The sequence below is a fragment of the Crotalus tigris genome, unplaced genomic scaffold, assembly GCF_016545835.1.
Source record: "Crotalus tigris isolate CLP2741 ecotype Arizona unplaced genomic scaffold, ASM1654583v1 scf7180000017641.3106099, whole genome shotgun sequence".
Taxonomy (NCBI): domain Eukaryota; kingdom Metazoa; phylum Chordata; class Lepidosauria; order Squamata; family Viperidae; genus Crotalus; species Crotalus tigris.
This window is the reverse complement of record NW_024096535.1, coordinates 247,561-270,070: the sequence shown is the minus strand read 5'-3', so window position 1 is coordinate 270,070 and position 22,510 is coordinate 247,561. Positions and strand designations below refer to the sequence as shown.

The window sequence follows — 22,510 nt, the reverse complement described above, 5'->3', positions numbered from 1 at the left end:
TCTTCCATAATAAATTACAGTTCTGTTTTTGCTCCTGAGATCTGGAGAAAAATAAACCCTACAGCTCCTCACAATCCATAACTTTTATTTAAAGAAATGCCTTATTTGATTTCAAGAGGTTATAGAGTTTACCAAGGCAAAACAATAGACTGAGTCATACAAAAATAGTTTCTGAAGGATCACAAGGAGACATTATCAGTAGTTTGATTCTTTCTTGTCCAGACGTGTAGGACTATAGATCATGTGATAATTAAAAATGCTCAACAACAAAGTTGAAAAACAAAATTAGAGAATGATTGACAAGACTGCACAAATCTGGGGACTTATCACTGAAATGAAGAGGGGCAATTTACAAGAAATCATTTGTCCAATACAGTTTCAGTTTTATGCTCATATCACAATTTTTAAAAACTTTACTTTTTTGTCTGTCTTACCTCTTGGTTCCTACTCTAGGATTCTGTGGTATGTCAATTGTATTTAATACAGAGTCATGCTTCACAGCTAGCCCCAAGTCAGCAATAGCACAGGTTTCGTTCCTTTTGACTAGAATATTTTTAGATTTCAAGTCTCTGTGTGAAATAGCCGGCTTTCCTTTGAAGCACAAAATATATAACAAGTTCAAACTAATGTGCAATTGGTTTACTTAAAGAGAAAACACATATTACACTGGTATTCAGGTCTTAGGATAAATACAATACATCAACACTAATAGGAGGAATAAAATAAAATATTCTTTCTACTTAAGAAAGCAAGATTCCTGACTGAGTGGCAATTTTTATTTATGTTCAAGTGAAAATGGACAGAAATTTCAGCAGTCTTTGCTGCTTAACCTGAAATGGCTAGGAAGCTTGCAATAAAATTAGCATATGCAGCCCCAGGCAACTTAAAAAATCCAAATGGGTTCTTCAAGCACAGTAACAAAAGGGGTATACATTTTGCACACAACTGCAACTAGGACAATTGAAGAAAAAAAAACAGGAAAACTTGGTTTAAGTGCTGCTTAAAAGTGCTCCTTGAGCAGGAGCCACTACTCCAAGAGAAAACCAGGTTACACACCAAGTCAAGGTCAAGAAGAACAAGGATGGATGCAGACCCAATCACACATCCTCTCTTGGGCAGCCTTGAGTAGCCAGGAGGGACATGGGTCTAACTATGGCCAAACTAATAGTACAAGAACTCTGTTCACTTCCTCGGGGGTTCAAACTCTTCTCAGATAACCATGCAAAACTCAGATCCCGTAACCTCTATTGATCTGCATCAAGGTTGGAGTTCAACGCAGAGAGAATCTGAGCAATTTTATCCACAAGATGCTCAGTATATTTCTGACAGTGACCCTGGACTGCAGAATTACTCCCTCCTACAGTAGGAGGATCTGAATCACCCAAATAGGGTGGCTAGGCAGCTATCAGTGGATGCAATATATGCGTTTTGATGCTGGAAGATGTGATATAGCAAGTGAACAGACCACCTCAAATCCAAGAATTACAATAGTAATGGGGGGGAGCCCAATTTTAATTCTGCTCTGGCTTCAGCCAAAATGGCACAAAGTCAGAAAAAAAGCTGGCTCAGATGTCGAAAAGCACAGTCTCCATGCAGTTGGGCAGATATGGTACAGCAGGTGGAAAGGCCTGTCCTCTCAATTACATCTATCCCATAGGACTTTGTAAAGAAAGCCCCACATATATTGTCTGTGTCTAGATTTCACTGGAATCTCCGAAAACTAAGTGTTGTAGGGTTGGGACTAGTCATTGTTTTGATAAAAGAGGACAGGAAATCTGAGGACTGTAGAGGGGTAAAGCAAAAGTCCTCTATCCTGGAAACAGGCAATCCCTCTATAGACATAGCCATGATGTCGTCAGGAATCAAGTTCAAGGTGAAAGAGACTTTACTCTCACACTTGTTTATAAAATACTTATAAATATATCCAAGTTTTAATTCAAGTAGTGCAAAAGGAAAATGGGATGTGGAAAAAGCAAGATGAAGGCCTTCTTCATGATTACCGTACATGGAATTTGCCAATGCCAGTCCCACATGTAAGTCAGAGAGAGGAGGAGCAAACGATACCCAATCTAATGGAGAAGGGAATTTCTTACCTCTCCTAAAGTTGTCAAGGATTATAGTGCTGCTGGAAGAGGAGGACAACAATTATTCCTGGTTAAACTGGGACATGGATGTCAATTAAACTGAGTTAAGCTTGGTTGCCACATTAAATATATCCCTCTGGCTTCTGTTCAAGTTATTCTTAAGTCTTATGGCTTTAATGTAAAGTAAACTGCACTGAAAAGGGTTATACCTTGGGTTCCAACAATTTCCATGTGAAGATGTGCTAGACCGCTGGCTATTGAAAATGTCAGCTTAATCATTTCATCAGCTGTCACAGCATTGCTGTTTAAGTAGTCAAACAAAGAGCCCTGCTCATAATATTCAGTTACAAGCCACAGTTGAGTCCAAGTCCCATTATCTATGGAGAAAGATTACAAAAACACATGGAAGTTTAATAATTCCAAGGTTCATGAGATTTGCAAAACCTGTTGATTTTTGGTAGGAAAGATTTGGCAATAGGAGAATACTAACATGGCTACATAAAACATACTAGAATGGAGTTTTACATCTTAAAGGATCAATCCTCAACACTGCAGAGTAAGCCTCACTGAATGCAGAGGCTTGTTTCCAAATAAACATGCATGTGATGAGCTATAGTTATGAGCATAAGACTCATTAGTGAAAATTAGTGCATTAGAGGGAGGGCAGGCAGAGGTATGTTTTGACCCTTTATCTGCTTGTAGTTCATCTACCTCTTTATAGGATTTAAACTGTTGTGCTAATGTCCACCCATGCTAACTGTTTCCTTAGACATCATCTTTACAAATTCATTGACCTGCTCCTTCTGCATGTCATGGATCTTCTGTTCAAATACAAAGACATTTAGATGATACTAAAATTGTGACTATCTCAAAATGTCAGGTAAGTACCCACACTGGCATTCACATGAAACAAAAATGGGTTTAAGGCATATGGAACTACAATAACAAAAACTGGAAATGATTTCTGGGATTTTTAAACTAGTAGCAGACCGTTATTTAAGAACGTTTTTAGAAAATAAATAGACTCAAGGGCACGATAGCCCTTCTCCGACCAAATAAACAATTCACTTTTTAATGATCAGATCATTCTTTCAAAGCACTTTTCTCCCAAGAAAAGAAAAAGATCTATAGTACCTTTACTTCTCTTAATTGCTTAGTTGCTATAAAACTTTTGCTCTCTTTGGAAATCTCCATCCAGAATTGTATATTCTCGATTCCAGTACAACCAATGCATTTAAGCAGAACATGATTAACTGGTCAAAATTTCTCTGAGCCTAAAATCCCAGCAGCTGCAGACCAACAAGAGAAGAAAGAAGCCATGTTCACTGGCCTCCATTTCTCTTCTCTGCAGCCCTTAATAGTACAATGCTATAATTCCCCTGAAAAGACAGCCAAAGGCCGGAGGATATTTGCTCCTTGGTCGAAATAAATAAACCACAGGAGGCAGTTTATTTATTTTAAAAAGCCTCTGGAATTCATCCTACCATATCTTAAGAGCACTTTATAGTGCTCCAATTAGGGCATTTGTGTTAAAACACGCAAAACAAACATAAGATAACAAGTAATCTTTGAAATGCAGCCATGTCCAACTTCATTTAAATTTAACTGAGAATGGGTACTTTGGCCTTGATTAAATTATTCGCCTCCTTCCTGAACCAATAAGCAATGTCCTTCACCAGCCACCCACTGAACATTTACCACAGTGCCTCTGTTTTCTACACAAGTTATGGTTCCACTGACTTCTGCACACATGTACATTCTCGTCACCCTATTTCTTTGACTAGGCAACATTATGCAGCATGCAGAAAAAGAAGACGAGGCAGTAATCCAAATATATTAAAGGCAAGCGATAAGAAAAAAACCCACAGCCCTGTTTACCATTTACTATACTATTCGTTATACTTCTTCCTATCTTTTTATCCTTGTTCCAGCAGGTCCATACACCCTTTCACACATTTTGTTCTTAACCTACTTATGTGTTTAACCAGCCAGTAACAATAATTCTCTGAGCAGATTAAAAGTGAGCAGAACAATGTCAAGCATAGGGAAGAATTTAAATAAAGTATGTAAAAGTTGCAATTGATTGAGGACTTCAAATATTTCCAAAGCTAAATTGATAGCGTCTCTGATCCCTAGAAAAGGAATGAATACCTCTGCCTGCGATGAGATTGGGGCCAAGTGGACCTCTTGAGTTGGATTTTGCACAGATCGGGTTTCACGCTTGCAGAGGGCCAATTTCTCCTTGCCGTTTTTATTTCATTTCATTTATAATGTTGCTGTTGGATGCAGAAACTTGGGTCTATGCAAGCCAAAGCTATGCTAGGCTATATCCCCCTATTTGTTTCTATGTTCATTTGTTAAACTTGTATGTTATTTTCTGTTATTATTGCCATCAAATACAATTTATAATTTTCTCATTTGATTCATTTGATATAAACCCCTCTTTTCTAGCAGGAATCAATCTTTACCTTTACCCTTTTTTTTTTTTGCTGACATTGGGTATTAAAATAGCTAATAAAATTAAAACTCAGAGTACAGATGTTACAAAGATCTTCTGTTAATTAACAGTTAAAAGCATGATGAAAAATAACTATTCTAATATAGGCATCATAGGAATTTCCTGAAAGAAAAAGACGCCAAGCTGTGGTACATATCTTGCTGTGGGTTCTCTCCAGCTTCAGGAGATGAACACCCAAATATTAGTATCTTGAAACAAAGGGGAGAGAACTTGACAGCAAACTATGTACATGCATTGTGACACTTTTACCAGTCAGCAGCCCAGCTATCATTGCACTGAGTATCAACTAGCATTGGCTGCAACTAAGATGATCAAAGGCCTGGAGACTAAAACATATGAAGAATGGCTGCGGGACTTGGGTTTGGCTAGTCTAAAGAAAAGAAGTAATAGGGGTGACATGATAGCAGTATTCCAGTATCTGAATATAAGGAAGAGGGGGTCACGTTGTTCACCAGAGCACCAGAGGGAAGGACAATAAACAATGGTTGGAAAGAGAGAAGCAACCTAGAATTAAGGAGAAACTTCCTGACAGTGAGGACAATCAACCAGTGGAACAGCTTGCCTCCAGAAACCGTGAGTGCTCCATCACTGGAGATTTTTAAGAAGAGACTAGACAATCACCTGTCTGAGATGGTATAGGTCACGGGTCTTCAAACTTGGCCCTTTTATGACTTGTGGACTTCAACTCCCAGAATTCCTCAGCCAGGCACACTGGCTGAGGAATTCTGGGAGGTGAAGTCTACAAGTCATAAAAGGGCCAAGTTTGAAGACCCCTGGTATAGGTTCTCCTGCTTGAGCAGGGGGCTGGACTAGAAGACCCCCAAGGTCCTTTCCAGCTCTATTCTATTCTATTCTATTCTATTCTATTCTATTCTATTCTATTCTATTCTATTCTATTCTATATAAAGTGTATTGCAACAGTCACATCAGGACCTAATCAAGACACGGATAACTGTCACCAAATCCAACCAATTCAAGAAGAGTTGTTGCAACCTACCAACATATTTTTTTACCATGACTGCCACTTACAAATCTTGGAATATCCCACCTTGAGGAATAATTTCAGTTTGTGGATCTAGTCTTTTAAAGAACATGTAACACCAAATAAAATGGTCTCAAACCTGGGATTCAGTTTTGTAATGCCATCTTTGCCTTGCCTACAGCTTTTTCCCCTCCTCCAGTCTATCATTAAGTTTATATAACATTCAAATATTTCTAGCAGCTTCCTTGAAGTTGAATGATCAGGAACAACAGAGTTTGGTGTTGTCAGCTTAATAATGACACCCTACTCTAAAAGTCAGAATGATTTCCCCTATCAATTTCATTAGGAGATTGAACAGCACATAGGTCAACATGAAAAACTGGTGGATATTACAGATCAATGGTCTAGATCAGGGGCAGGCAACCTTGGCTCTTTTATGACTTGTGGACTTCAACTCCCAGAATTCCTGAGTCAGCATGGCTGGTTCAGGCTATTGAAATCCACAAGTCACAAAAGAGTCAAGGTTGCCTACCCCTGGTCTAGATAGAAGATGTCAAACAGTAGTTTCCTAGCACCAGGTTTTGGACAAAGCCTGACAGAAGGACTACAACAATTGTCAAGCAGTGCCCCCTAAGGTCCAACCTTGGCAAAGAATTCAGAAAAATATCATTGAGCCGCACAAGAGAGCAAGGAAGGCTGTAGTACCTAACTGACTCCCTGCAGCCAGTTTCTAGCAGAGGTAGTCCTCCACTTACAACAGTTCATTTGGTAACCATTCAAAGTTACAACGGCGCTGAAAAAAGTCACCTACGACCATTTTTCACACTTATGATCTTTGCAGCATCCCCATGGTCTTGTGATTAAAAATCAGATGCTTGTCAACTGACTCATATTTATGATGGTTGCAGTGTCCCGGGGGTCACGTGATCACCTTTTGCGACCTTCTGACAAGCAAAGTCAATGGGGAAGCCAGATTCACTTAACAACCGAGTCACTAACTTAACAACTGCAGTGACTCACTTAACAACTGTGGCAAGAAAGGTCGTAAAATGGACAAAACTCACTGAACTCTTAGCAACAAAAATTGTGGGCTCAATTGTGGTTGTAAGCCAAGGACTAGCTGTGTGCCATTCACCAATTGCTAGAAATGCAATTGAAATGGGTCCAGGTCCTAAGTATCATATACCTTCTCAGAAATGGAAATGTTTGTGATTTGTTATAACTGCACAGATATCTGAGAGAGAGGGGGGGGGCTTTTTCAACAGAAGCCATATAGCAGACATGTCAAACTCGGAGCTTTTTTGCCATTGCCAGCAATGGGGTGGGCGCGGCTCCGATATGATTAAACCGGTCCGCAGGCCGGCAGTTTGACACTCCTGCCATATAGTTTCCTTTTTCAGGCAGAATGAAACCCATCCTACTACCAAGGAAGTACTGAACATTTATGCTGTCCTTATCCGTTACATCTACAAGCTAGAAGAACTCAAAGTAAGAGGACCATTAACGGTCATTCTTATGGTCTGCTCCAACACTAAAGCCCAGGTCACAGTGCAAATGATTTTATCTGTAAAGGTTTATTCAAAGTGCTCATAGCTGGCCACTGATTATTCTCACTCCCTCTCCTTCTCCATCATCTTAATGAAGGAAATGTCTCACAGCATGGAAAAAAAGCAGTGACCATTTCTATGTGGACACAACAGCATTACAGTAATTTTTTGCTGTATCCACTGTTGTGAGTTAAACTTCAAACAGGCCTTAATCTTTACTTAATCTGTTTCAGATGTTGTCCTACCTGTTTCATCAACTCCTTAGAAATCTAAGGGAATGAAAAGGAATAGGATACTTAGAGGCTGTAATATTTACATCAAATACACACACACACACACACACACACACACATCATATACACATACACACACAGTATATTTATTTCATATATGTGTATATAATCCCCAAAGGCCACTGATCATCTTTGTTGTCCATGAGGAGTGGATATGGGAGTAGTGCTTACTCACAGCACAACTACAGAATATATCTTTCCTCTATTTTCCAGATCCAAAGCATGATAAACAAAGCCAGTGATAGTGAACTTAGGACCCACGTTATCAAAGGTGACATGCCCTGGCATTTTGGGTGACACGCCAGTGTTCACCAACATCCAACAGCAACTATTTTCAATTGCAAATCCCATTTTTGTGAGATTTGCAGAAGGCTGGGGTGTGCTCTTGTGCAGCCTCCAGAGCCTTCCAAATTGCCCAAGAATGGGACATGTTTTCACACAGTTTTCAGAGGCTACAGAGACAAAAGAAGAGAATTCTCTAAGATTTGCCATAGCCGAGCTAAGCTTTCCAAAACAAAGGTAAGATGCATCAGGTTTTTTTTTCCTCTTTCCACAAAACTTTTTTTTAAAAAAATAGAAAAATAATTTCACTGGTCTAATCCAACCCAAGACAAGCATTGCAAAATTGTTTGGAAGTACGATACCCTTGTTATCAGCAGCAATAAAACCCAAGACATTTTCATGTCTCAACATGATTGTCTGGTAGATTTCTGCTTCACGAAACCAAGACCTTTCATCTCTTGAGGAAAAGATCTTCACAGCAACATCCTCTCCACACCATTTTCCACGCCAGACTTCACCAAATCGACCTTTTCCAACTATTTCCTGAAGAACAATTGTCCTTGCAATTGTCCTTTGGACTAGGAGAGGCAAACCTAATGAGAAAAACATACAATTACAGTTTTTATTTTTTTCTAAGAAAAAAAATAAAAGGCTTAGTATTATGCTAACACAATCTCATCAAATCGGTCACAAGTGTTTTTCTATCACACGCCTTTGAACAAACCCAAAAGCATGAGGCTTTTTCAGCATGGATAATTCAATGGATAATTATGTACCCAGAATTTGATTGTAAGGATGCGTGCCTTTTTCATAAATTATAATCGTGCCGTTATATGAACTCACCGTCACTGCAACACAAATAAATCTCAGTTTCCAAATATGACTTCTCTGTATTCGTGAAGGGCAGCCCACATTAAATATTTTCCAAACTTTTTTCTCATTTCATACCTAATATTGACATAGTCAGCTGCTGTTGTGTCTCACCCAGCAACAAATCTGTTTTGGCCTTCTATAACAGCAGTGGAAATCTGTGATCCTGTAATTGTTTGCTGAGTTACAATGCTCAGCAACTACAGCCAGCACAGGGATAAATAAACTGCAGGTCACCAGTTCCCCTTCCCTGCTTATCAGACTGAAAAATGGATACGGGAGATGGCTTTTAAAATCTTTCTTTTTCATTTGGGATAGAAATATACTAAAGAGTAGAGAATGTGCTTCTGGGCATATGCAGAGTAATTAGGTGGCAAAGCTTTTCACTGAAAAAGTAGAATGCTTATAATGTTATCTTAGATACAGAGTGTAAGTTAGTTTATTTATTAAATTTATATGCCACCGATCTTGCTACCCAGAGCATTTAGCCCAGCTATCAATAAATGCTAACAGGCACACGAGAATAGGAAGATCTTATTTTTACCTCAGCTGCATCTTTCAGAAATGGAAACATGAAAGAGGCAGACAGACAGACAGATGGTATAAAGATTTGTTTGACTACCAACAGGCCAAATGAGATCTAGATATAGGGATAGCATGAGAAGTACCTTATCCAATTTTGGCCATTTGTCCCAGTGATCAAAATAGGCTCTTAGGTGTCAAGAGTAACGCCATCACCATCAGGTAATATAGCCAGTGACTGTCTGAAGCATGTTCCTAATGATATCAACTAAGAGTGGCACAATCCTCATTAAGCTCTCTTAAGTAGAGTAGCTCTGTCTCAAGGCAGCGATTAGATGATTCAGTTTCAAAGAAATGAGACTTCAGTCACTGACGTCAATTCACATAAAGCACAGTTTTAAGCAAGAGCTCCTTCTAAATCTATACTTATTTCAAAACAAAAGTTACTGGCACAAAATAGCTAGTTAATTGTCATCATGAGTCTGATTTTTGAAACCAAAATATGTCTGGAAGCACTATAAAAATGGCCATTGTCGTAGATTGATAATTAAGAACCCATTCCACACTTGGTTTATAGCCAAATGTGACATGGAATGTCAAAAATTATTTTCCCCCTGGCAAATTTCTCCTTTTTTTACAGATACATGCAGAATATTCAGAAGGCAGCTAAAATTTCTAATCCAGCTAGTGGCTTTGCTAGATGATAGATGATAGGACAGACAGACATGATAGATCAGCAGTCCCCAACATTTTGGGCATCAGGAACCAGCTGCATGAAAAAATAGTTTTCCATGGACCAGGGGGTGTGGTTTCACGTGCTACCTAGATCCCACAAGTGCACAAATGATGCTTCGTTCACTTGGGCAGCCCAGTTCTTAACAGGCCAGGGATAGGGGTTGGGGACCCCTGTGACGTATGATAGGATAGACAGACAGGATGATAAGGACAGACAGAAATTGGGGCATGTCAAAAATTTTACCATAGAAGTTTCTATTGTTCCACAATAATAATGTGTGAAGATTGAAAACAAAACAACAAAAAAGATCTGTTACCAGAGATGGGATTCAGCCAGTTTGCACCGGTTCAGCAGAACCATTACCTACTTTCTCTTGAGTTCGGCGAACCAGTTGTTAAAATGGCACTTGAAAAAAGTGGAGTTCAGGTGCGCACCTGCCTCGTACTCACCCAGCATCCGCCATGCTCTCCACAGCGCGGTGCAGTTGATCCACGGTGTGGACAGCATGGCTGATGGGTAAGGGTGTAGCAGATGTGCACACACACACTGCTGTTTTCAGCGGCACTTCAATGACTGGCCAGCCACGTCAGCTGCAGCGTGCCGTGGAGAGCATGGCAGACGCGGAGCGAGCACAAGGCAGTGCCCTCTTGAAAGGTGGCATGGCGATTGGTCGGCAGACACACCATGAATGGGGATTCATCATCCCCAAACCCTGCTGCTGCCAAAGTGGATCCCGGGCTGCAATGGAGAGACTGGAAATGGAGCAGCCAGTGCGAGGGAAGGAGGAGCAGGAGAAGAAAAAGGAAAAGAGGCCGAGTGAGGAACAGAACCATCCCGGCCAGCCAGGCATCGAAGCGCTGCCAAAAATGGTGGAGTCTATATGTGTGCCTCAACAGATCAGCTGCAGCGCGCCGTGGAGAGCATGGCAGACACAGGGCAAATGCGCACACAGACTCCACTTTTTCAGAGCCCTCCCAAGAGACGGCATGGCGATTGGTTGGTGGGCATGCCATGAATGAGGATTCACCATCCCCCAAACCCTGCCACTGCAACCCCCCCTCATGTTAGCCATGGAGAGCATGGCTAATGTGGGGAGAGCATGTGGCAGGCAGGCACTCAGACCCCACTGTTTTTGATGCTTCTCACTCAGCCACTTTTCCTCTTTCTTCTCCCCGCTCCTCCTTCCCTCACGCTAGCTGCTCCACTTCTGGTCTCTCCATTGCAGCCCAGGATCCACTTCGGCAAACTTCTTTTATTTGTGGGACAAGGTTAACATAGAAGTGCTTTGGGAAGAGAGGGCATCTGGGCGGGGTGCATGGGTCAAGCTCTCCAGCTCTGACACACTCCTCTGCTGCCATGGGCAGTGCCATAAACAAAAGAAGTTTGTGGGACAAAAAAAAAGTTCAATCAATCAATTCCAACTTTGCGAGACCTTTTTTTGTGAGAAGTTGGAACTTATTAATTGAACTTATTTATTTTTTTTAGTCCCACAAACTTCTTTTATTCATGGGACTGCACACGGAGGTGGAGGAAGTGGCAGAGGATTGCATCAGAGCTGGAAAGAAGATTAGAAAAGAAATGGTTTGGGAAGCAAGGGCATCTGGGCAGTGGTGGATGGGGCAAGCTCTCCAACTCCACAGCGGCAGAGAAATGCGACATCTGCCGCTTTGGTGGCTGTATGGGCAGAGCTGCAAAGAGGGCTCAGAAGGGCAGTGAAAGGGAAAAGGGTGGGTGGGCAGGTGAGGGGGGATCTGTCCGTCGCCTCACTTGTTTTACAGCCACTTTTGGCCGAACTGTGTCGCACCCACCAATGCCGCTGCCATGAGATTTGGCAGATCCCCCCTGAGTGGCCATGATCCCCCCTCCCCAGCCAGCCACCATCGCCTGACCTACTCCTTCCCTGGACGGCTGGCTGGCACAAACCCTCACCACTCTTCTCCTCCTCGTTGTTCTCCCACTCAAGCGGCCCGCCAGAAGCTTGGGTGCCTCAGTCAGAGCTGAGTTGAAGAAAGCAGAGGCACAGCAGTGTGATTGCTCTCAAACAATAAGACCTGGGTGCGCTGCTCACTTGTTTGTGCCTGCCTTATTGACAGCAATCCCGCTGCTGTGCCTCCGCTTTCTTAAACTCAGATGGAGGCGCTCCATTGGGGGGGTTGGGTGGAAGCAGCAGCGGTGGCAGAGCTCTCCATCCTGGGGTGGAAGAGGCGGCGGCAGTGGAGTGCTCCGTCCGGGAGGGATTGGGGGGAAGCAGCGGCGGTAGCAGAGCTCTCTGTCCTGGGGGGAAGCAGTGGCAGCAGTGGAGTGCTCTGTCAGGGTGAGGTGGGGGGAAGCAGCAGCGGCAGAGTGCTCCGTGCGGGGGGGGGAATTCTGCAGAGAACCGGTTGTTAAATTATTTGAATCCCAGCACTGTCTGTTACTACAAATCAAATCCAATGAGAAGAGGATATTGGAAAGAATGCATCAGTTTTGGAAAGTGCAAGAAACAGAACTGAAAGAATTGCAAAAGTCTACTCAGGGCAAAAAATATAAATCAAAGTAACTCAGCTGGGGAAAGTGGGGGTGGCAGTAGAGGAAGCGAGCATAGTCCGCTGAATAGTTTTCATTCCCAAACCAGGCATCCTCTCCTCTGCCTTCCTAGAAAGAAAAAAAAGCCCTCTAACCAAAAACAAAAATAGCTGAACTAAAACAAAAATAACTGAGATCTAGAATAGCAAACACACATGAAAAAGAATAAAGTTGCCTGCATTGAAATTTGTTCCAAAGAAACAGCTAGCATAAGCATTAAAAGATGCCAATAATGTAATATCAAATATAAACACCAGCTCACTACAAGAAACGAAACTGATGTGCAGCATAGCTGCAGTCATAACTGAAGATCTTGGAAACAAAATCAGCAAACAAGGAAAAATGGGAGATCAGGTTGGAAAAAAAGTTTAGCATGCTAAGATTAGAACCAAGCAAGCTAGAACAAATAAAAGCTGAAGAACAAGAAAACCAAAAAGTACCTGATCAAGAAATATTACTTAGAAACAAGGAAAATCAAAGAAGCACTGGAAGTAATATGGTAACAAATAACAGCCGTAGCCATATAGCTCAGTGGATTTGAAGCTTGGATTGCACTACAGACAGGGTCTCCAATTTCAGCCAAATCAGAAACATTTTTACACATTCTTCAGTGGAAGAGTGCAATGAAGCAGCTAACATCCCACCAAGAAAAAACAATGCAGTTCTGGGTGCAGCTATGGGACAACCCAAAGAAATATAACAAGAATGCAGCTTGGATAAAGGAAGTAGATAAGGGGGGAAAGAAGCTGAAATGAAAGTTCTTGTAATATCAACACAAATGGTAGAGAAAAAGGTAAGGAAGATCAAGAATTGGTTAGCAGCAAGTGAAGACGAATTGCATAAGTTTTGGTTGAAACATCTGGCTGGTGTACATCTACTCATTGCCAAGCAGTTTAACAGCATATTGCAAGGAGGCGACACTGAAGATTGACTAACATCTGACAAATCCTTCCTGGGGCAGCACCAGGCAACTTCAGGCCAATTACCTGCTTACCAACAACTTTCAGTTTGCAAACTGGCATTGTGTCTGATGCAGTCCAACAGCATCTAATTGAAAACAAACTTTTTCCACCAGAAGGAAACTGCCCAAACAGCAGAGAAATAAATAACTGACGATGATTTTGGAAAACACTATTGGTGGATAAAAATGCCAAATCCAATCTAAATATCTGGCTGACTAGGTGACCAACCATAATAATAATAATTAATTAAACTTGTATGTTGTCCATCTCCTATCACTCTCCTTCTTCTTCTTCTTCTTCTTCTTCTTCTTCTTCTTCTTCTTCTTCTTCTTCTTCTTCTTCTTCTTCTTCTTCTTCTTCTTCTTCTTCTTCTTCTTCTTCTTCTTCTTCTTCTTCTTCTTCTTCTTCTTCTTCTTCTTCTTCTTCTTCTTCTTCTTCTTCTTCTTCTTCTTCTTCTTCTTCTTCTTCTTCTTCTTCTGCCATATCCGTTATCGGACATTGGCGATCATGTTTTTATCCGCAGCCACACAAAAAAGTGCTGCTGAGTTTTGTCCAAACCAGTCCCTTAGATTTTGAAGCCACGATGTTCTTCTTCTACCTGGACCTCGTTTGCCTTCAATCTTTCCCTGGAGGATTACACGGAGTATGCCGTATTTTTCTGGGTGTCACATCACATGTCCGAAATATTCTAATTTTTGTTTTCTAATTGTTTTGATGATTTCCCTTGGCTTTCCTTGGCTATCACTCTGGGCAGATAATAATTATAAATGATAAGTTGGCTGTTGCTTAAAATTTAGATTTACATCATGCAGGAGTACATTCCCAAATGCAGGGGATATGTGCAATTCAAAATTGTGGGAAAGTACAGGACAACAGCAGAACAGATTGAAACAAAAACAAATGGAGTTAAGGCTCAATTCAGTGATAGCAATTAAACACTGTTAAGTAAATATGTATTTAACAATTTGCCCTTTATGTCACATTAAAAACTAGATTTTAGCAGTAGCTTTTGGGGTGCTCTTCAGACCATACTCCCTATGTTGTGCATACCTATTTTATATGATACTCAAACACTGCATTTTATATACCTCTTGGGAAATAGATGTGCCTCATCCAACCAAGAAGAGACGTGCCTTACTACCAAAGTGCTTCAGACCATATGCAAGAGTCATGCAATATGCATGAGAATCTGTGCAGCCTACTCTCTGCAGAGCCAAAAGTTCATCCCAAGACAAGCCTTTTTCCCACTAATAAAAAGTAAGATTTTACGTACCGCCTCAGTTCTGAGACTTGGCATTTAAGCACAGTTTTGAAAGATAAAAAAGCATAGTTCTTCATAAAGGGCAACTTTGGCAACATCTTATAAGATGCCTCACAAATAAGGGCTTATTCTTAGTTACCATAGCAGCTGGTGCAATGAAACTTCTCTCACTTAGCTCTGTCAAGGTAAAGACTCTTAACGAGGAATCAATGCTCTAGACAGAGACATTCTCATTGGGCCATTTTACAGCAAGGTACATACAACTGTCTGTAAGAAGAAACAGTAAACCTATTGATTTCAGAACTCTCTTGTTAAGTTTTTTCTGGAGTTCAAAAATTAACTTAGACATAATTTTGCACTAGGTAAATATTCGCTTCAGGTTCAGTGTGAAGTTTGATCTTTCAACCCTTATGCATAATAGTACGCCAGAGAAATGCTTTTTATGCTGCCTGTCTCTCTCCCACCCCGTTGTTTTTAATTATTCATAATTGCCCTTTCCTATAGAAGCTGATGGAGATTGAATTTTTTCAACAACAACAAAAAAATGAAATGGCTGAGGGATCTCTTTATTTAAAAGTGTTGTAGGGTTAGTCCAGGAAGAATTAAGAGGAAAAAAAGCAGCTTCTCTATGAAAGTCTGGCTCTTAAAGAAAGTTAGAGTAGACTCCTTCAGCCATCTCCTAAATTTTGAAAAATAAAATGAATCCCCCTGGTAGATTTTGAGGAGGGTGGGGGGAAGAAACAATGCTAGCCTAATTTTTTTTGTGGGTAATATTCATTCTCTTCCCAACTCCTTTAAAGCTGAATCTCTAAATCCATGATGGAATTATTTTTCATTGACTGGATACTGAAATACATGCTTCCTCTATGAAAGATACCCCATATTTCTACTTAGGCCTTATTCATTTTCTCTCTCCTCCTTCAGGAACAGAGACACTTTTTAAATATATTGTGATACCCAGCTTCTTTAAAGAGAGCTCTCTGATCTCTCTTATCTCATCCCACCTGTATAAGTATTCTTCTATTAAATTTTAAGCACTACCTTTACTGAATACTGTTTTAGGCTGTTCTGTCATGTTGAAATTTCAGCCTTTAATTGTTTACACTATCTTTTAAACGTATTTATCTCAATTTACATCTCAATTTTAAATGTATTTATCTCAATTCACTTAATACTAAATGTGATGTGAATTTAAAAAACAATTAAACTATTTCATTCTATTACTCTGGGATGTGGAGCAATGTTGTGGAATGTGGTTATGTCCATAGCCCCTTGATCCTGCGTGTGATCTTGGGGTACTTCTTTCTGACATAGAAAGAAACAAGTCTGCATCAACTCCTAGGTCAGTGATGGTGAACCTGTGGCATGCGTGCCAGAGGTGGCACTCAGAGCCCTTTCTGTGGACACGCGTGCTATCACCCCAGCCCCGCCTCCTTCCATGACCCCTTCACCAGCAGCGCCCCTGGAGAGTCAACCCCCAGCGCAGCCTGCACGGAGCAGCACAGTCAAGCACATGGCAGCCGGACAGCAGGGACAAGATTCCATCCTTGTGCCCCGTTGCACGCAGATGATGCTATTGGGCATGGGTGGAGGGCGTGGCCACCATGGCGCTGCAGGGCCGCCTGGGCGATCTGCTGCAGCAGGCCATGGAAGTGGTGGATGCCCTGTGGTGGATGGAACGGTGGCAGAAGGGGCAGAGCAGGTGGGCGGGGCGGTTTTGGGGCACTCGGTCTCTAAAAGGTTTGCCATCACTGTCCTAGGTTATAATATAATATAGTAACAGTCTTCATGCACAAATGCATCCCAGTGATCTCCACCTTAAAGAGAAAAAAAAGCAAACTATACACCTAAGAAAACTGAAATTGACTCTGGGGCGCATAAACATACCAGATCCAGAACCCGATGTTGTCATGTCAAAAATTAGATCTTTGAGAGATTTTCCTGGGTTCACCAGATTACACTCAGACAGAGGTTCTTCAATATTTGGCCTTCTTTTCTTTCTGTGTCTGCAGAGGTGTCCTTGGCATGTGTATGCTGCCAGCAGGAAAACAATAGACAACACACACACCGGTATGATTGTAACTACTGTCAGCTCCACAGGTCCTAGCTTTGATTTGTTTGATGGTTCTTGACCTTGAAAACACACACAGAAAAAGATCAGAATGAATTTTTTACCTTCTTAGATTTAAATGCATATTTTGGAAGGATTTACATTATATTTTGCTATTTAAAAAACTGGTCTGGCTCTACTTAAAATAAATAAGACAAAAAGTAATAAAAAATTATAAGATAAAGGAAATAGAACTAAAATGAGATGGAATATTTTATTCATTCACTGTTTCTCAGGCCGTTGGCCAAGGAGACCTCTAGTGTTAGGTACAGGATATGTTTGGCTTCCAAATAAGTATATGTGAAAGGATGCTAGCTAGAATGGAGCGGATAAATGAAGCTTTATTTATCTGAGGTTGAAGCTGGCATTCAGCTTATTTTGCAAAACAATAATATGCAGCAGTGTCTGCAAGAGCAAGGAAAAACATCAGGAGGAAGAACAGTTCGAACCTTCACGGAACACGTTCCAGAAAAGGCTGGACAGCCATTGGTAATGCATTGTTTCATTAGGATTTCTGTGCTACACAGGGTTAAACATCATGAGTTAAATGGCTTTTTCAGCTCTACAGATCTATTGTTATCTACCTCTTCTCGGATTCTTTCCTTGATTGCTGGTATAACCTGACATATTCCAAAAGTGCAGAGTCTATTTCCATATACTGAAATAACTTCAGGTTCAAAGGGGTAATTCTGGGTAAAGAAGACCCATAATAAGCCTCCTCCAATACCCCCTCAAGAGCACAAGAAACCACGTGATGATAGGTTACTGTCACAAAAAAAAAGAAAGAAAAAGGGTGAAGTAGATATAAATTTAAGTGAAAAATCAGCCTTACAAGGAAGGAAGGAAGGAAAGGTTCAGTAAGTTCAGGCTACGGATTAAATATTTGGATGATCCAGATTGATGAAAAATATCAATTTTATTTTTCTGCATAAGGAATAATCTCTCAAGTAAGAACACAATCTTTTTTTAGAAGATAAAATTACTATAGATACCTAATAAACATTTCCTATGGGAAATAATATACAGAGCGGTACATGTAATTTTCTGGAGAAGATTAGGAAAGCTTGTCTTACAATAAAATAACAATATATAAGACAAGACCCGAAGAGGGCATAGGCCAACCTGTAAAATACACAATGATAAAATAACACTGCCCTAAATTTAACTAATTACTTAGTCATGTGCAGTCAAGCTCTTGGCTTCTGTAAATAAATCCCGAGTTGGGTGGAATGTCATCAAAGATAAGCTTATCATCGAAACCAGGAATGTGGACCTGTTGCTGATATACTAAGCCTCTTCACACATTATTCCACTAAAGGAGGCCCTAAATGTTGAGGATGGCTGTGGAAGAAGTGAGCCTGTGCAAAACACACACCTCTGTCTGCCAGCTCATTGAGCATGGCCTTCCACAAAAGGGAAACAATAGAGAGAGAGAACATAACTACAGAAGCTCAGGCATGGCATATGGAAAGTCTGCATACATAACCGGGGAATGACCAAGACATGCAATCAATTCATGAAGCCCCACTTATGACCACTGTTTCTACCTGCATTAGACTTAATTGATTCATTTTCTCTTAATATTACTATACCAAAAAATTACAAAATGGACTTAAGAGATATATTAAAATATGGGGTATTTATAGGAGAAATGATTTTTTTTTTACAGAACTTCTATGGGTATACATTGGGCAGCAAATAATGAAAGGTGATGCAAATGTAGCATCATTTATTATTTGATTAGATGTCAGGACTTAAGTACCATAGTACTAATTGTAGTATTTTTACATAATATGGTTATCCTGTACATGAGTTCATTTTGGCATCATCATAGTTTCCTTTAGATCTACTGAGAACATATTTTATAAATACAAATGTCAGAAATGCATTCATACACAGCTGACAGTTTCAAAATTTTGTACCTTTGCATATTATTATTGCTTACAATTTTCAAACCAAATTAACTAACCTGAAAGTACTGTCCTGGATTATTTAAAACCTGAGTTTGGTTAGAATATTTCCTACGTGCAAAACTCTGACAAAACAAAAAATTCCCTATTTTACTTTTCAAATCTGTTTAAATTTAAACATTTCCATAATGCTCAAAACAACTTACTTTGTGCCTGAGGGACCAGCTTTGCAGTTGAAATGGGATGTTTCACAAGGTTCAAGCTAAACATTTGGATCTTCTGCTTACCAGGTTAACCTGGAGATTCAGATCAAATAGCACCAGGTTTTGGCACTACTGTTATGTCAGAGTGGCCACCAGTAATAAAGACTATACATAATGTTAAACCAGATCAAGGGGTAAAGCCCTAATAGAGAGATTTTGTAGGATGTACGCATAGGCTCAACTGCTCTAGAGGAGTTGGACCAGATTATGTAGGTTTGCCCCAGGAGATTAACAGATCTGATTGGATTCCAAGTAGCTCTTTGGTCCTATTCATCTGCCCCCCCCCTCCATTCTGAGAAACTACACAGGCTTCTTAAAAGAACCATAGTGTTTACATCTCTGTGAATTCCCCAAAACACTTATCAATCTAAAGTATTGCATAGTCTATAGGGTGCTTCTATTTAAACCACATATTCTGATAATTATTTGCCTCTGTCTGTATTTGAATGGCAGCTACTCCATATTAAGCACAAATACATTGTAAGGTTAGGGAATATTTTCATGTATAATGGAAAGTACTACAGCTAACTCATTAATACACATTACTTCAGAAATTAATGCAGAACAGTCTACTATAAATTAAATGAATAAAACATGCAGATGGCAGAAAACATCCGTTAGCAAACAGTAGTAATTAGATGCAATGTTCACTATTGTATAAATATAAATGTGGTATATGAGTATTTAATTTTCATCCATGTGGTGCTGAAAGTACATAAATATAGATAAGATCTTCAGAATGCCTCACGAATAGGAACTGGAAGTGGAAGTAAGTAGGAATGGAAAAGAAAGGCTAGCTATTTTCTTACAACATTCAAAGAAAGTAAGAAGTAGAAAAGAATATGATTGGTTCTACCTCATGTCAGTCATCCTTGCTTCCTTGTACATGTGGAGGAAAACTATGAGAAATCCTATACTACGCAGGTCAAAGGTCTTAAGTATCATGTTTAATAACCAATCACTATTATTTTATAACTGTATTTATATCTTGGTCAAGAAGCAACAATGAGAACTGGACACGGAACCACTGATTGGTTCAAAATTGGAAAAGGAGTCCGGCAAGGCTGTATACTGTCGCCCTGCCTATTTAACTTATATGCAGAGCACATCATGAGAAAGGCAGGGCTAGATGAAACAAAAGTTGGAATTAAGATTGCCGGGAGAAATATCAACAACCTAAGATATGCAGATGATACCACTCTAATGGCAGAAAGTGAAGAGGAACTAAAGAGCCTCTTGATGCGGGTGAAGAAGGAGAGTGCAAAAGTTGGCTTGAAACTCAACATTAAGAAAACCAAAATCATGGCATCCGGCCCTCTCAATTCCTGGCAAATAGATGGGGAAGAAATGGAGGTAGTGACAGATTTTATTTTTCTGGGCTCCAAGATCACCTCAGGTGGGGACTGCAGCCAAGAAATTAAAAGACGCTTGCTCCTGGGGAGGAAAGCTATGGCAAATCTAGACAGCATACTAAAAAGCAGAGACATCACCCTGCCAACAAAATGCGTATAGTCCAGGCCATGGTTTTCCCAGTTGCAATGTATGGCTGTGAAAGTTGGACCATAAGAAAGGCTGAGCGCCAAAGAATTGAGGCCTTTGAACTATGGTGCTGGAGAAGACTCCTGCGAGTCCCTTGGACTGCAAGGCATTCAAACTGGTCAGTCCTAGAAGAGATCAACTCCGACTGCTCTTTAGAAGGCCAGATCCTGAAGTTGAAACTCAAATACTTTGGCCACCTAATGAGAAGGAAGGACTCACTGGAGAAGGGCCTAATGCTGGGAAAGATTGAGGGCAATAGAAGAAGGGGACGACAGAGAATGAGATGGCTGGATGGAGTCACTGAAGCAGTAGGTGTGAACTTAAATGGACTCCAGAAGATGGTAGAGGACAGGAAGACCTGGAGGAACATTGTCCATGGGGTCGCGATGAGTCGGACACGACTTCGCAATTAAAAACAACAACAAATTTATATCTTGCTCTTCTGACTAGATAGCTCAGATCATTATTCATAAATTTGACCTATTAGCAGTTTTTTTTTCCTCCCATTCAACATACTTGCTTCAGCCACTAATTTTAACTGAACTTGCTTCCAAGAAAGCATGCTTGAGATTTCAGTCTTTAAATCTCCTGAGAGTTTGATGAAGAGATGAATGTCTGTGTCTGGAGACAAAAACAACAATCACAAGGAACTCCTGGAAAACAGTACATTCTATCCATTAAATGCCAAATCTATTTTTAATTCTACACCATGACAGCCAGAGATAGGCCATCAAAGGCTCCAGTAGAAGTTTAAAAGCACAAGCTCAGAATCATGCAACAATATAATCTAGGTCTTAATTTTTCACTTACTGACTGAATGTACTGCTGGAAACCGGTGGGGGGAAATCAAATTTTGTCTTTTTTGAATCCTACCTATTAATTCATGGCTCAAACCCAAAAGTTGCTTATCAATTAATTTTAATACATAATCTGACAACAGCTTGATGATTTGAGAATACTTCTTTTAGTGACCATGGTTAGTTAATCCAATGGGAGGAGGATGTTATTTGTTTACTAAGCAGCTGAAAATAGATTCAATAAAATCAATGCACAGCAGCAATAAGCCAATTTTAATTAGCAGCAGAAAAAAACATCTTAGAGCAGGGGTCTTCAAACTTGGCCCTTTTATGACTTGTGGACTTCAACTCCCAGAATTCCTCAGCCAGCATGCCTGGCTGAGGAATTCTGGGAGTTGAAGTCCACAAGTCATAAAAAGGCCAAGTTTGAAGACCCCTGTCTTAGAGCATAATTTTTTTAACAAGCATATGTTAAAAAAGACCACAGATTTATAACATTGAACTAACAATGTAAACCTATGTATTCTGTTTGCTCCATATTATTTCATTTTGCAGCCTTTATAGTACCTTTTGATAATCTGTCTCTTCAGCAAGCTCAAAAAAAACCTCCTTTTTTGACATTGTACACTTTTTCAGACAATTCCATATTCTGCTTCAAGTCATGCAAGAAGATATTAATTATATCAATGATCAACATGGGGTTTACTTTGGCACACATCTCAAGAAACCCACACTAATTACTTGATATCCATCTGTTAGCATCTAAACAAGTTTTACATTTTTCTCCTGAGGAACTGTACAAGTTAAGAGTACAATGTATGAATGAAACTGCTAATGCTGGTAGGTCAAATTTATGAATAATGATTTGAGCTGTTTAGTCAGAAGAGCAAGATATAAATACAGTTATAAATAATAGTGATTGGTTATTAAACATGATACTTAAAACCTTTGACCTGCATAGTATAGGATTTCTCATAGTTTTCCTCCACATGTACAAGGAAGCAAGGATGACTGACATGGGGTAGAACCAATCATGTTCTTTTCTACTTCTTACTTTCCTTGAATGTTGTAAGAAAATAGCTAGCCTTTCTTTTCCATTCCTACTTACTTCCACTTATTGCATCCCACATGAGTAGTTCTTATTTGCCCTGATACAAAAAAAAACCCAAAGCAAAACACACAGGTGCATGCAGGTTTTTCTATAATGAGAAGACAAATTTTTCTTCTTTGATTGGTATAACATAAGGAGCTGTTTGTCATCTTTCGTCT

The 22,510-nt window shown here is 40.1% G+C and overlaps 1 protein-coding gene across 8 annotated transcripts in view; it reads right to left on the bottom strand.

Moving 5' to 3' along the window:
- The window catches only part of ACVR1C (activin A receptor type 1C), a 55,252-nt gene that overhangs the window by 12,216 nt on the left and 20,526 nt on the right, over positions 1–22,510 (bottom strand). For 5 of the 8 annotated variants that reach the window (XM_039335387.1, XM_039335385.1, XM_039335390.1 and 2 more), the window contains 5 exons: positions 20,961–21,065; positions 16,510–16,755; positions 8,069–8,299; positions 2,294–2,461; positions 435–591 (listed from right to left, as the gene is read on the bottom strand). In XM_039335387.1, the coding sequence (XP_039191321.1) occupies positions 435–591; positions 2,294–2,461; positions 8,069–8,299; positions 16,510–16,755; positions 20,961–21,065 (907 nt within the window). Of the gene's footprint in view, positions 1–434; positions 592–2,293; positions 2,462–8,068; positions 8,300–16,509; positions 16,756–17,316; positions 17,472–20,960; positions 21,066–22,510 lie in introns of those variants that run through there. The other 3 variants (XM_039335391.1, XM_039335386.1, XM_039335389.1) reach the window with 3 other exon arrangements.